This window comes from Pseudophryne corroboree, chromosome 2, assembly GCF_028390025.1.
Source record: "Pseudophryne corroboree isolate aPseCor3 chromosome 2, aPseCor3.hap2, whole genome shotgun sequence".
NCBI lineage: Eukaryota > Metazoa > Chordata > Amphibia > Anura > Myobatrachidae > Pseudophryne > Pseudophryne corroboree.
The window spans coordinates 427,675,935-427,690,827 of record NC_086445.1 but is presented as its reverse complement, the minus strand read 5'-3'; the positions used below and the strand labels follow the sequence as shown (position 1 = coordinate 427,690,827).

At 43.3% G+C, this 14,893-nt stretch overlaps 2 protein-coding genes across 6 annotated transcripts in view; both read right to left on the bottom strand.

The window, feature by feature from the left end:
• Nucleotides 1–1,869: 1,869 nt before the first annotated feature.
• The window catches only part of NXPE3 (neurexophilin and PC-esterase domain family member 3), a 44,078-nt gene continuing 31,054 nt past the window's right edge, over nucleotides 1,870–14,893 (bottom strand). For 4 of the 5 annotated variants that reach the window (XM_063953600.1, XM_063953601.1, XM_063953602.1 and 1 more), the window contains one exon: nucleotides 12,945–14,390. In XM_063953600.1, the coding sequence (XP_063809670.1) occupies nucleotides 13,846–14,390 (545 nt within the window). In that variant the 3' untranslated portion in view covers nucleotides 12,945–13,845. Of the gene's footprint in view, nucleotides 2,017–12,944; nucleotides 14,391–14,893 lie in introns of those variants that run through there. The other variant, XM_063953604.1, reaches the window with a different exon arrangement.
• LOC135026146 (uncharacterized) lies at nucleotides 3,725–10,761 on the bottom strand. The gene is made up of 2 exons (XM_063953599.1): nucleotides 9,807–10,761; nucleotides 3,725–9,768 (listed from the first exon to the last, which is right to left on the bottom strand). Exon 2 carries the CDS (start codon nucleotides 7,784–7,786, stop codon nucleotides 6,335–6,337), a length of 1,452 nt encoding a protein of 483 aa, XP_063809669.1. The 5' UTR covers nucleotides 7,787–9,768; nucleotides 9,807–10,761; the 3' UTR covers nucleotides 3,725–6,334.

Below are 14,893 nucleotides of genomic sequence, written 5' to 3'. Positions count from 1 at the left end.
CTACCTGTTGACCTAATGCCTGTCGGCCTATTGACTATATAATTACTGTCTTCTATACCACACCCTTTCCTCATTATGTAGAACATGGTGAAACATTAGGTTTATCATTTCACATTTTTATAGTTTCATTTGGCAACAATTCAAGAAATAGTTCACAGAAAGTTCAAAGCTATAGTTTCACATAAATAAAATTTTACCATTGTGGTAAACTTATCAAAACTGTCAGAATATCAAAGTAAAACTGCTACTTTCAACCACCACATGCGACAAAGCGCTATAGCTAACCAAAAAGGGGATTGGTATTGTGGGGGGGCATGGCCACACTATAGTACATCCAATTCACATTATGCCACACATTAGTGCCCGTTATTCACATTAACCAGCATGGTAGTGTCCCTTATTCATGGTACGCTACACAGTAGTAGTGTCCCTTATACATTACTACATACAGAGGTGCACCATACACATTATGCCACACAGATTTAGGGGTCAAGCCAACCCTAGGCACAACATTATTGGCTGACCCCTACACCCAAAAAAAATAAAAGTATTTTACTGTTATAGCCATCTCATTATCCATTTCATAGTTCTCCACATAACTCACTGCCCCCCCTCCCTACTCAGCTCATACTGTTCTCCTCACAACCCCCCTGCCCCCCACAGCTTACACTTTCCCCTTCACACTTTACTAGTCCCCCACCCCCAGCTCACCACCCCATCATTCCTCACTGCCCACATTACTGCAACAAGCCCTTAATGTATTTGGTCTGTAGCAGAATCATGCAAATCCTCATGGCCGCATATGCGTGCATCCAGTTTTCTGGGTACACGGAGAGTGATGTCACACAAAATAATCTATACCAACCAGTATAGTGCTCATCATGTGGTATAATCCCCATAGTATGCAGCCTAAGTCTACAAAAAATTGTAACATAATTGAAGTGAGGCAGTTTTATAATTGTCAAAATCTAGTTCGTTTTTAATATTCTTTATGGTTTTAAGTGGATTATCAGTTGCTGGGGATTTTCAATGTTATGTCTCAATGCGAACCTTAGTATTTAAAATGTTTTTTTTTTAAAGTTTCCATCAAAACTTATTCTTTTTATCCTCATACGCACCCTACCAACTTTATTTTTTATACGTTTTGCCTAGATGAATAGTCTCAGCTATACCCCGAGACCTTGCTAAGTCTCAGAATACAGCTCAGAACTGCTTCTTCGTTGCCTTTAATAAACACAAATATATGAATGGGAAAAGATTTCACGGTTCTCCAAACCTGACATTTTTCAATCAACGAATAAGATCTATTAAGTAACTTCCTTAATTCTCATCCTTTCTTGGCTTTAAATAAAAAATCCCCCATATGAGAGAGTAGTTTCACCGTGACTTTGCACAATCAGCACACAATGTAATACATTTAATTTACTATTTAATACAAGTCTCAACTGCCAGACACATTTTAGAGCAAAGTTCACAATGACATTTGTGTCCATTCTTCAAAACAAAGGTACTAGAACAAATTACACACAACATTTTGATAAATATGTTCATTAGTCAAGCCAAGGGTTAGATTTGGTATGCACTAATGGTTTCTAATGACAATGGTCCAAGTTTGTCCTCAATATGACTCTTGATGCATCACGTAGAACATTCTTACAGTAAATCACTTGAGGACTAAATTCACATGCAGTTTTAGTAACTGTCCGCTGAACTACATTTTGCAAACAGTAATTAAAACATTAAAAGGTCATTAATGCAAAACATATGCCATGTTGGGAAACCCAATGCCATGCAGCCACGCGTAATAGCCGACACCGTGGTTTTGTGGGTCGACTCCTTCAGATTCCTAGCGTCAAAAATTTCCAGAGACCTCAAATGTCGTAAAGAAGGCTCAACAGCGGATGTTCTTTCGGAGGCAACTCAGGAAATTCAACATCCCGCAGAAGCTGCTGCTCATCTTATATACAGCGATCGTAGAATTGGTCCTATGTTCCTCGATCACAGTCTGGTATGAAGCTGCCAATGAGAGTGACAGACAGAGGCTGAAAAGGGTGGTGAGGACAGCTGAAAAGATCGTTGGGGCTGATCTCCCTCCCGTCCAGGAATTAAACCAGTCAAGGGTCAGGAGGCGAGCAGAGAAAATTGTGGTAGATATGCAGCACCCAGGTCACAAACTGTTTGAACCGCTTCCATCAGGCAGATGCTACAGGTCCATTCTCGCGAAGTCGATCAGATCCATTAAAAAGCTTCCTCCCACTAGCTGTCCACCAGCTGAACAATATATAAAAAGTCTAATATGTATAATATGTTGAGTCTATCGTACAGATGCAATGTGCAGTATGAACTCATACGTGTAATGTTTGTAATGTATGCTACGTTTTCACCCCTTCTTATGCTATGTCTTCCCCCTTCAAGTTGCTGCTTGGCGATGCACTGTGCCGCAAAAAATTCCTAGTGTACATGAGTACACCTGGCCAATAAATCTAATTCTGATATACAGTAGGCAGGGCTGGCTCTACTAATAGGTGAACCAGGGCAGTTGGCTGAGACCTCCACTGTTTCAATGCCTTCCTAGCACACCACAAAGTGCCAGCTACTGACATGAAGGAGATGCAGCCTTTATAGGTCTATTCCCTTTAATAAAAAAACACTTGTTTCCTAAGAAGAAACTACTCTCAAGTTACTATGTAAACTTATCACAAGAGTGTGGTGATATCGGACAGTCTTTAGTATGTATCACTTACAGGTTTTTTAAAAGTTCTTCTTACATTGTTCATAATATAGGGCCTTTGTTATGTGAAGAGTGGCATGTGGATCCAATGGTACTCTATTGAAAGTATGGATCTAAGTTTTTTTTACACCATCTCCAAAAATTTAATAAAATTGTAGTGAGAAAAAGGATCTACAGCCTTCACATAAGGACTTGGACATTTGACTTGTCCTCAAAATGCACTTCCCAGTAACCCCTTTATTTTCATTCAAGGAATTTTGTCTTGCAAAACTTTTTTTTTTCTTAAGAATGGTGTGTACAGGAAATGCAGTGGTAAAGAACACCTCTATCTGTTCCGATCACAAGTTCACTAAATTATGCACCCCAACAGACAATGCTAATTTGTCCCAGAAAGCCATAGGATTCCTTGAAATACATTAGTGATTTTGCCCAAGAATACAGACAATGACATATACTCCATGGAAGGCATGTTTTTCACTTCTGCAAATTACTCCTTCATTTCCACATATCATATTTGACCATTTCACGTTTCAGACGTGTCTCTCAACTGTAATCCACATTTTTTTTTTTTTTATTACATTTAAAATGCATTATGTTTTAAGAATGCAGATGCAATAAAAAATAAATAAAAAACAAGTAATGCAGGTATCAGTGGGCATACATAAAAACTCTGGGACAGTTAGGTTACGTCTTCCACCAGCATGGATCTGAGTAATGTACAGCTGCTCAGATACAGCAGAAGCGTTGGGGAGTGAATTATTATTCCCAGTAGGAAGGTAGCTGCCTATGTGTGAGGGGTAAACAGCATTTCTGAGAACCTAAGTGGGGGCATGTGATAGAAAAGTACTGCAGTCACTTATGTAAGAGTGGTCTGAGGAAGTAAAGAGTCCTGATACTTTTGTAGTGCTGAGATAAAATCTGTATATGACTTTGTATATAACAAAAGTTTAATGTTCTAAATGATTATAATAATACTAAAAAGGTGACAAAAACTAAAAATATAAAAACACTTTATTTCATTTGATCACTTAATACATTACCAGAACACTCTAAACACATTAAAAACTAAAATAATGCTAAACCATCCTGTGCACAAACACAAATATATATATGAACCAGCATGAAAAACATAACTCATTTTATTTTTCCAACATTTTCTCAAATTGTGGAAATAAAATATGGTACACAGGAAAATACTTTTGTGAGGCAATGTAACCAATTAGATTTTATAAAGCTTGGGAATGGACACCAATGGGCCAATTCAATTGTTGTGCGCGCCACCTGCTGGCCATCTGAAGGAATGGGCATCTATCGGAGCTATTCAATTGTTGCTCTGATAGACATCCATTAGTAGCGGCAGACACTTTTTTTCGCCCGGTGGTGCGAGAATAAATGTGTTAACACATTTGAACACATTTTGAAATAAAAAATTTTAAGTCTGTAGTTTGGGCTCCCAAACTAGACTTTGGAAGCCCATTCAGGTTTTTTAGATGAGTTCAGATGCTGTGCGCGGTTAAACCAGGAGCTGACAGCAATGGGTGTCTGTTCAGAGCAACAATTGAATAGCTCCGAAGGATGCCCATTGCAAAAAACGCCCAGCAGAGGTCGCAAAAACAACTGAATCAGCCCCCAAGTGTCACACTAGGGTGACCCTTTTGCCCATGCACCAGGTTTCATAAATATTTCCCAACTTCTATTTGCACAATACAAATATTGTCAATGCCTACCAGGCAACACACAAATTGTTATGCTAATTAAAAGTGCAAATGTGGGGTTTTTGTAATTCTATCAGTAATGCTACAAACAGAAACAAAAGTGGTAAATATAAACGTGGGTGTGCATCATTAACCTTTTTTATAAAAAAATAAATAATTTATATACACATATACACACACACACACACACACACACACACACACACACACACACACACTTCAGCACTCACCAAAGCAAGCTCACTTATTTTCACAACATCAATAAATAAATGATGGGGGTTTAGTTAGTCATGGAGTATTTGGCAGGTACACATTAAACCAAGTAGGCATATTTGCAGTTATATTATGTGTGATACAGTTGCTAGGTTTTAATTTTTGAGACTCTGTGATAGTGTAGGACCTGCATGAAGATGGGGTACCTTGGCGAGCAGTTGCAGGCTTCCGTGCATTGGCCAATTCACTAACTAAACCCCCATCATTTATTGATGGATGTTGTAAAAATAAGTGAACTTTCTATGGTGAGTGCTGAACTTTCTGTTTGTATATTTTTAAGTAGGAGGCCATGGGCTACATGCACCCCACCCTATGAGTGGCGAGTGCACACACTGCACCCCGCTTCTGGGGTGGTGAGTGCTGTGGTTTTATATTTGTTGGAGAATATATATATATATATATATATATATATATATATCGATCTAAGATTTTAAACCTACCGGTAAATCTTTTTCTCCTAGTCCGTAGAGGATGCTGGGGACTCCGTAAGGACCATGTGGTATAGATGGGCTCCGCAGGAGACATGGGCACTACAGAGAACTTTAGATGGGTGTGCACTGGCTCCTCCCTCTATGCCCCTCCTCCAGACCCCAGTTAGAGAAACTGTGCCCAGAGGAGACGGACAGTACGAGGAAAGGATTTTTGTTAATCTAAGGGCAAGATTCATACCAACCCACACCATCCACACCGTATAACCTGGAATATACGCAACCAGTTAACAGTATGAACAAAACAGCATCAGCTAAAGACTGATCTTAACCCTTATGTAAGCAATAACTATATACAAGTCTTGCAGAAATATGTCCGCACTGGGACGGGCGCCCAGCATCATCTACAGACTAGGAGAAAAAGATTTACCGGTAGGTTTAAAATCTTATTTTCTCTTACGTCCTAGAGGATGCTGGGGACTCCGTAAGGACCATGGGGATTATACCAAAGCTTCAGACCGGGCGGGAGAGTGCGGATGACTCTGCAGCACCGATTGAGCAAACATGAGGTCCTCCTCAGCCAAGGTATCAAACTTGTAGAATTTAGCAAAAGTGTTTGAACCCGACCAAGTCGCCGCTCGGCAAAGCTGTAATGCCGAGACGCCTCGGGCAGCCGCCCAAGAAGAGCCCACCTTCCTAGTGGAATGGCCCTTTACCGAATTTGGAAACGGCAATCCAGCCGTAGAATGAGCCTGCTGAATCGTGTTACATATCCAGCGAGCAATAGTCTGCTTAGAAGCAGGAGCGCCAACCTTGTTGGCTGCATACAGGACAAACAGTGCCTCTGTTTTCCTAACCCGAGCCGTCCTGGCTACGTAAATTTTTAAGGTCCTGACTACATCCAGGGACTTGGAATCCTCCAAGTCACTCGTAGCCACCGGCACCACAATAGGTTGGTTCATATGAAACAATGAAACCACCTTAGGCAAAAATTGAGGACGAGTCCTCAACTCTGCTCTATCCACATGGAAAATCAGATAGGGGCTTTTGTGAGACAAAGCGCCAATTCAGACACCCGCCTTGCAGACGCCAAGGCCAACAACATGACCACCTTCCAAGTGAGAAATTTTAATTCCACTGTTTGAAGGGGCTCAAACCAGTGAGATTTTAGGAACTGTAACACCACATTAAGGTCCCATGGTGCCACTGGAGGCACAAAAGGAGGCTGTATGTGCAGCACTCCCTTTACAAAAGAGTCTGGGAGCCAATTCCTTCTGAAAGAAAATTGATAGGGCCAAAATCTGTACCTTAATGGAGCCTAATTTAAGGCCCATATCCACTCCTGTCTGCAGAAAGTGGAGAAAACGGCCCAGATGGAAATCTTCCGTAGGAGCATTCTTAGATTTACACCAAGATACATACTTTCTCCAGATACAGTGATAATGTTTCGCCGTCACCTCCTTCCTAGCCTTTATCAGAGTAGGGATGACTTCTTCCGGAATGCCTTTCCCAGCTAGGATTCGGTGTTCAACCGCCATGCCGTCAAACGTAACCGCGGTAAGTCTTGGAACACGCAGGGCCCCTGTTGCAACAGGTCCTCTCTGAGGGGAAGAGGCCACGGATCTTCTGTGAGCATTTCCTGAAGATCTGAATACCAGGCCCTTCGAGGCCAATCTGGGACAATGAGTATTGTCTGCACTCTTTTTCGTCTTATGATTCTCAATATCTTTGAGATGAGTGGAAGAGGAGGGAACACAGACCGACTGAAACACCCACGGTGTCACCAGGGCGTCCACTGCTACTGCCCGAGGGTCCCTTGACCTGGCACAATACCTCCGAAGCTTCTTGTTGAGGCGTGACGCCATCATGTCTATTTGAGGAAGTCCCCAACGACTTGTTATCTCTGCAAAAACTTCTTGATGAAGTCCCCACTTTCCTGGATGGAGATCGTGTCTGCTGAGGAAGTCTGCTTCCCAGTTGTCCACACCCGGAATGAAGACAGCTGACAGAGCGCTTACGTGACTTTCCGCCCAGCAAAGAATCCTGGTGGCTTCCGCCATTGCCACTCTGCTCCTTGTCCCGCCTTGGCGGTTTACATGAGCCACGGCTGTGACGTTGTCTGATTGAATCAGAACCGGTAGGTCGCGAAGAAGATTCTCCGCTTGACGTAGGCCGTTGTATATGGCCCTTAATTCCAGTACATTGATGTGTAGACAAGCCTCCTGGCTTGACCATATCCCCTGAAAGTTTCTTCCTTGTGTGACTGCTCCCCATCCTCGGAGGCTCGCGTCCGTGGTCACCAGAACCCAGTCTTGAATGCCGAACCTGCGACCTTCTAGAAGGTGAGCACTCTGCAGCCACCACAGGAGAGACACCCTGGCCCTGGGGGATAAACTTATTTTCTGCTGAATTTGAAGATGGGACACGGACCACTTGTCCAGAAGGTCCCACTGAAACGTCCTTGCATGAAACCTGCAGAAGGGGATGGCCTCGTAGGTCGCCATCATTTTCCCCAGTACTCGAGTGCATTGATGGACTGACACTCTTTTCGGTTTTAACAGGTTTCTGACCATGTTCTGGAGTTCCTGGGCTTTTTCCACTGGGAGAAAAACCCTCTTTTGTTCCGTGTCCAGAATCATGGCCAAGAAAGATAGCCGAGTCGTTAGAACCAACTGTGACTTTGGTAGATTTAGAATCCAGCCATGCTGCTGCAGCACGCTCAGGGAGAGCGACACGCTTTTCAGCAACTGATCTCTCGATCTTGCTTTTAATCAGGAGATCGTCCAAGTACGGGATAATTGTGACTCCCTGCCGGCGCAGGAGCACCATCATTTCCGCCATTACCTTGGTGAAAATCCTCGGGGCCGTGGAAAGCCCAAACGGTAATGTCTGAAACTGGTAATGACAGTCCTGTACAGCGAATCTCAGGTACGCCTGATGAGGGGGATATATGGGGACATGAAGGTAAGCATCCTTTATGTCTAGTGACACCATAAAATCCCCCCCTTCCAAGCTGGAGATAACCGCCCTGAGCGATTCCATCTTGAATTTGAACTTTTTTAAGTACAGGTTTAGGGATTTTAAATTTAGAATGGGTCTGACCGAACCATCCGGTTTCGGGACCACAAATAGGGTTGAATAGTACCCCTTCCCCTGTTGAACTAGGGGAACCTCGACAACCACTTGTTGTTGACACAGTTTTTGAATTGCAGCTAAAACTATCCCCCTGTCTGGGGACGAAGCTGGTAAGGCCGATTTGAAAAACCGGCGAGGAGGCACGTCTTCGAATTCCAGCTTGTAACCCTGGGATACAATTTCCATTGCCCAAGGATCCACGTTTGACTGAACCCAGACGTGGCTGAAGAGTCGAAGACGTGCCCCCACCGGCGCGGACTCCCTCAGTGGATCCCCAGCGTCATGCGGTGGATTTAGTAGAAGCCGGGGAGGATTTCTGCTCCTGGGACTAGCCGTAGCAGGCAGTTTTTTCCCTCTACCCTTACCTCCGACGAGGAAGGAAGAGCCCCGACCTCTTCTGGACTTATGCAACCGAAAGGACTGCATCTCATATTGCAGCGTTTTCTTTTGCTGTGGAGAAACATAAGGTAAAAAGGTAGATTTACCCGCGGTAGCTGTGGAAACCAGGTCTTTCGAGACCTTCCCCAAATAAATCCTCACCTTTTTAAGGTAAAACTTTCATATGTTTCTTTGAGTCGGCATCACCCGTCCATTGGCGGGTCCACAGAGCTCGCCTAGCAGAAATTGCCATGGCGTTGGCTCTCGAACCTAGCAGACCAATGTCTCTCTGAGCGTCTCTCATATATAAGACTGCGTCTTTTATGTGACCTAAGGTCAATAAAATGGTATCCCTATCTAGGGTTTCAATGTCAGTTGACAAGGTATCAGTCCAAGCTGCTACAGCGCTACAAACCCAAGCCGACGCTATTGCCGGTCTGAGCAAGGCCCCCGTATGTGTATAAATTGATTTTAAGGTAGTTTCCTGTCTGCGATCAGCAGGATCCTTGAGGGCTGCCGTGTCTGGAGACGGAAGCGCCACCTTTTTGGACAAGTGTGTTAACGCCTTATCCACCCTGGGTGAGGATTCCCACCATAACCTGTCCTGCGCAGGGAAAGGATACGCCATAAGAATTCTTTTGGGAATCTGAAGCTTCTTGTCTGGAGTTTCCCAAGCCTTTTCAAATAACTCGTTCTCCTCATGGGATGGGGGAAAAGTTACCTCAGGTTTCTTTTCTTTAAACATGTGTACCCTCTTGTCAGGGACAGAGGGGTCATCTGTGATATGCAAAACATCTGTTATTGCAATAATCATATAATGAATACTCTTGGCCACCCTTGGGTGTAATCTCGCATCATCGTAGTCGACACTGGAGTCAGAATCCGTGTCGGTATCAGTGTCTGCTATTTGGGATAGGGGACGTTTTTGAGACCCTGAAGGGCCCTGTGACACCGTTAAAGCCATTGATTGACTCCCTGTATTATCCCTGGACTCTGCTTTGTCTAATCTCTTATGTAACAAAGCCACATTTGCATTTAAAACATTCCACATGTCCAACCAATCAGGTGTCGGCGTTGCCGACGGAGACACCACAATCATCTGCTGCACCTCCTCCTTAGATGAGCCTTCCGCTTCAGCTGCTGCACCTCCTCCTTAGATGAGCCTTCCGCTTCAGACATGCCGACACACGTACCGACACCCCCACACACTCAGGGATATATCTATATGGAGACAGTTCCCCAATAAGGCCCCTTAGAGAGACAGAGAGAGAGTGTATGCCAGCACACACCCAGAGCCAACTGACACTGGAAACCAACTTCCCAGATAAACAGCGCTTTTATATAAATATATCTCTATACACTCACTGCCAATTAAAAGTGCCCCCCCTCTTTTTTGCCCTCTGTCACCGTGTTCAGCAGGGGAGAGTCCGGGGAGCCAGCTTCTCTGCAGTGTGCTGTGGAGAAAATGGCGCTGGTTAGTGCTGGAGGATCAAGCTCCGCTCCCTCAGCGGCGGGCTTCGGTCCAGCTCAAAATTACAATACTGGCGGGGGATTATAATATATACTGCCTCCGCAGCCTATATACTTGGTAGCCAGTCCCTAGAGGTTTAATATTGCTGCCCAGGGCGCCCCCCCCTGCGCCCTGCACCCATCAGTGCCCGCTGTGTGTGTTGTGTGTGGGAGCAATGGCGCGCAGCGTTACCTCAGAGAAGATCTGAAGTCTTCTGCCGCCTGTGAAGTCTTCTTTCTTCTTATACTCACCCGGCTTCCATCTTCCGGCTCTGTGAGGAGGACGGTGGCGCGGCTCCGGGACGAACGGCAAGGGTGAGACCTGCGTTCCGACCCTCTGGAGCTAATGGTGTCCAGTAGCCTAAGAAGCAGAGCCTATCATTTAAGTAGGTCTGCTTCTCTCCCCTCAGTCCCACGATGCAGGGAGCCTGTTGCCAGCAGTGCTCCCTGAAAATAAAAAAATCTAACAAAATTCTTTTTCAGAGAAACTCAGGAGAGCTCCCCTGTAATGCACCCAGTCTCCTCTGGGCACAGGATCTAACTGAGGTCTGGAGGAGGGGCATAGAGGGAGGAGCCAGTGCACACCCATCTAAAGTTCTTTGTAGTGCCCATGTCTCCTGTGGAGCCCGTCTATACCCCATGGTCCTTACGGAGTCCCCAGCATCCTCTAGGACGTAAGAGAAGTGTGTGTATTATATATATATATATATATATATATATATATATATATACACACATACATACATATATATATATATATATATATATAGGGGTGGAGGTGTAGCGACCAACGGTGTCTATAGTAAAGTGATATACCAGTATATAAATATAACAAGTAATTTATTAGCAATATTCTAAAAAAACAATTGATATACAAATCTCTTTAAAAAAAATGGGACAAGACACATACACAAAAATAAATAAATATAAATCTAAGTAAAGTGCTGAATATTTGTAAAAAGGAGGTATCTTATCTGGATAAGAGGTCACTACAGATTTCCCAACACGTTTCTTCACACAGACTTCATCAGGGGTCTCTTCATACCTCCTTTTTACAAATAGTCAGCACTTTAATTAGATTTATATTTATTCATTTTTGTGTATGTTTCTTGTCCCAAAGAGATTTGTATATCAATTGTTTTTTTTAGAATATTGTTAATAAATTACTTGTTATATTTTTATACTGGTATATCACTTTATTATAGACACTGTTGGTCGCTACACCCCCACCCCTTTTTCGCTAGCTCTACTTGTTTCAGGGATTTACCATCCCTGTATATTTGGGGGTCAGCAGACGCCCTGTAGTTTGGGAGTGTCGTTACACATTAGTCGGATTCTTTGATTGATGCTGGTTTCACGAGTGGCACAGTATTTACCTTTTGCTCCCAATATATTATACATATATTGTATGTAACATGGAAAGTTTCAAAATGTACAAATAAATAATGAATTAACCATTCCTGTTTCTTTTGGGTACCCCCTCGTGTGTAATATATTAAATAAAATATATATATATATATATATATATATATATATATATATACTCTCTGTGTGCCCGGCACTCACTCTTAGCGATTATAGATGCTGCGGTGCCCTCCTAGAGGCAAATACCTCTGGATACAGATGAGGAAAGAGGCGGCACTCAAACAGACGTCTTAAGCAGGACGGGGTGATTACCCCGAAACATGTCGGATTAAACTGACCACGTTGTTACCTGCTTAAGACGTCTGTTTGAGTGCCACCTCTTTCCTCATCTATTATATATATATATATATATATATATATATATATATATATACACATACATACATATATATACATACATACACACATATACATACATACATACACACACACACCCACACAAAAGTCCATGCGCAATTTAAAAAAAGCATAAAATCCATATGTCATATCTAGTTCACACGTCTCCCACCATCGCTGCTCCCTTCTTCACCCTTCCCCAAGGGTGATGGATATCACTATAGTAACAGAAATAAAGGGAGCACAGATGGTGTAATAACATTTTTTTTTTTTTTTTAAATTACACAGGGATCAACAACAGAGATAGTCTCGAATCTCCTCCTCTTAGGGCTCCAGCTTCTATGTCACCAGCTCGGCAACCTCCACGTCCCTGCTCACGTCTTCCGGTTTGTAATCCCGATACCGTGCAGACCTAGCAGGCTGTAACAGCAAGTCGGTGTCTCTCTCCACAGGGTTGATCCCTGTGTATGCTCCGTCTTGGGTGATGACTTACTCGCTGTTATATATATATTTATTTATATTACACACACACACACACACACACACACACACACACACACACACACACACACACACACACACAAGGGGGTACCCAAAAGAAATATATAAATAAAATATATAAATACATATATCTCCAAAGTCTGCCGGCATTCCAAATAACCACAACTTGCGCAGGTGCATTGTACAGGCAATTGCAATACTTATCTACCACCACCATACACTGGCACTCAGACTTTCAGTGTTCCAAAACAGGTTGTATTAACCACTCCTGGTCAAATGTTTTCGTGGCAACTCCTCCTTCGTCAGGACCACACAAACAATAAAAAACATATATTTTTATTGTTGGTGTGGTCCTGATGAAGGGGCTGTTGCCACAAAAATGTTTGACCAGGAGTGGTTAATACAACCTGTTTTAAAACAATGAAAGTGTCCGAGTGCCGTTATATGGTGGAGATATATATATATCTCTATATATTTTTTATCTATAAATTTTAAGGAAGAAACAAAAAAGCATTAACATAACAAATTTAATATTTCCAGCCACTGTAAATATATTTTAAAGTGGATCTGTTTTAAATACCATGTAAAACTAAATTTGTCTTTAAAAATGGATAATTTACAGGGATATATTAAATACCAATGACTGGTTTTGAGTGCATTCAGCAGGGAAAGTATAAGGGCAATGATTGTGAGCTGCCTCTGTACAATACCGAGCGGTTCCCTTCTGCAATGCACTCCAAGCCAAATAAACTGTGAAAACCATGAGTTATTAAGGGGTATGTTTACTATGGGTGGTATTCACATGACCTCCCCCAAAATCCCGTCCCCTCACTATACCGACAGTCGGCATGCTGACCAACAGGGACTATTTCCACCCGTGGGTGTCCACGACACCCATAGAGTGGGAATACAACCCGTGGCGACCGTGGGTCGCCACCGAGCTCACGGGTCACCACCGAGCCCGCAAGGGGCTTGCTGCACTCGCCCGTCCCCGCCGGGATCCCGGCGTTGGTATGCTGACCGGCGGTCAGGAGACCATCGGTCAGCCCATACCACACCCGTTTTTTTTTTTTTTTACTAATTTAATAAATGGGCTTACTGCTGAGAAATCATGGACTTTTCTTGCGTTCCATCATTACTACAAGTTATCATAATCAGTGTTAGCTTGCCCTGTAGCATTTTAGCATGTGCAAAAGATAAACTTCCTAATATGTGCTTATTTGCTAGTCTGCATGAGCTGCCCTTTACTTACACTTTGTCTGTGTATGAATGCCTCTTCCCTCACCTTTATGGTCATAAGTATTCAACTAATAAAGTGCTACACTAGACATGTTTTGTGGGCTTTCCACACCAATAGCCAAATGAAAATCTCTTCCAAAAAAATAAAACGTAACCAATAAACTCAAACAGACACTCAGTTGGGGCATACAAATGACAGAAACTCATCTATCTGGTTCTTTACAATAACACGATCAGGGTGAAGAGCATGGGGGAGATAATGAGCAAGTGACATCTCCCAGGCATCCACAATTTGTATGTGAAGTCCTGCAAACATAGACCTCATTACAGTGTCAAGTTGTAATGAGAACCAGTCACTATTGAAAAGACTCACTTCAGGCCCAAGCTCCTGGACATTGGCAGAGCGGATGATAATGGCGGTGTTCGGACTGCGCTCCAGTAGGCGTTGGACAGCTGCTCGTATATTCCTAAGGCGTCTTATATACACCTCTACTGGAAAGGTGCTAAAGTGAGACCAGATGGTTATGGCTATTACAGTGTTTTGTCCTCCAACTATACCATCCAGTTCATTGGCTATATAGCGGAGCTCGTTGCTGGAAACTGTTGAGAAGCGAATGGGAGGCCCATGGCAGCGGAATTTTAGCATTATATTATGATCCACATCAACGGATAAGAATGGTCCAACATTTTTAGGGCTCCCAAGGTCAAATGGCTTAAGCTCTAGGATAGAAGAGAAAATTGAATTACTTTTTAGTTTTATGATCAAATGTAAATATGTTTTCATTAATTTTCTTCAATTCAGGCAGATAAACCAATTTTGGGGTATATGCAATTGGAATTCGACCGTATTTTAATTCGACAGTAAGACACCCTCCCGCCAGGACCCGAATTCGACATATTCAATAAAAAACGGATTTGACAGTCCCGCTGTCGAAAAACGGACCAATTGACGATAGTGTGCGTCCTGGATTTGACTTCATGGACGGCACAAAAGTGTTTAAAAAACCCTGAAAAAAAATGCGTGGGGTCCCCCCTCCTAAGCATAACCAGCCTCGGGCTCTTTGAGCCGGTCCTGGTTGTAAAAATACGGGGGGGGGGGGGGGGGAATGACTGGGGATCCTCCGTATTTTAACAACCAGCACCGAGCTCTGCGTCCGGTCCTGGTGCAAAGAATACGGGGGACAAGACGTAGGGGTAGCTAGAGAGAATGCCACAGCCGAGAG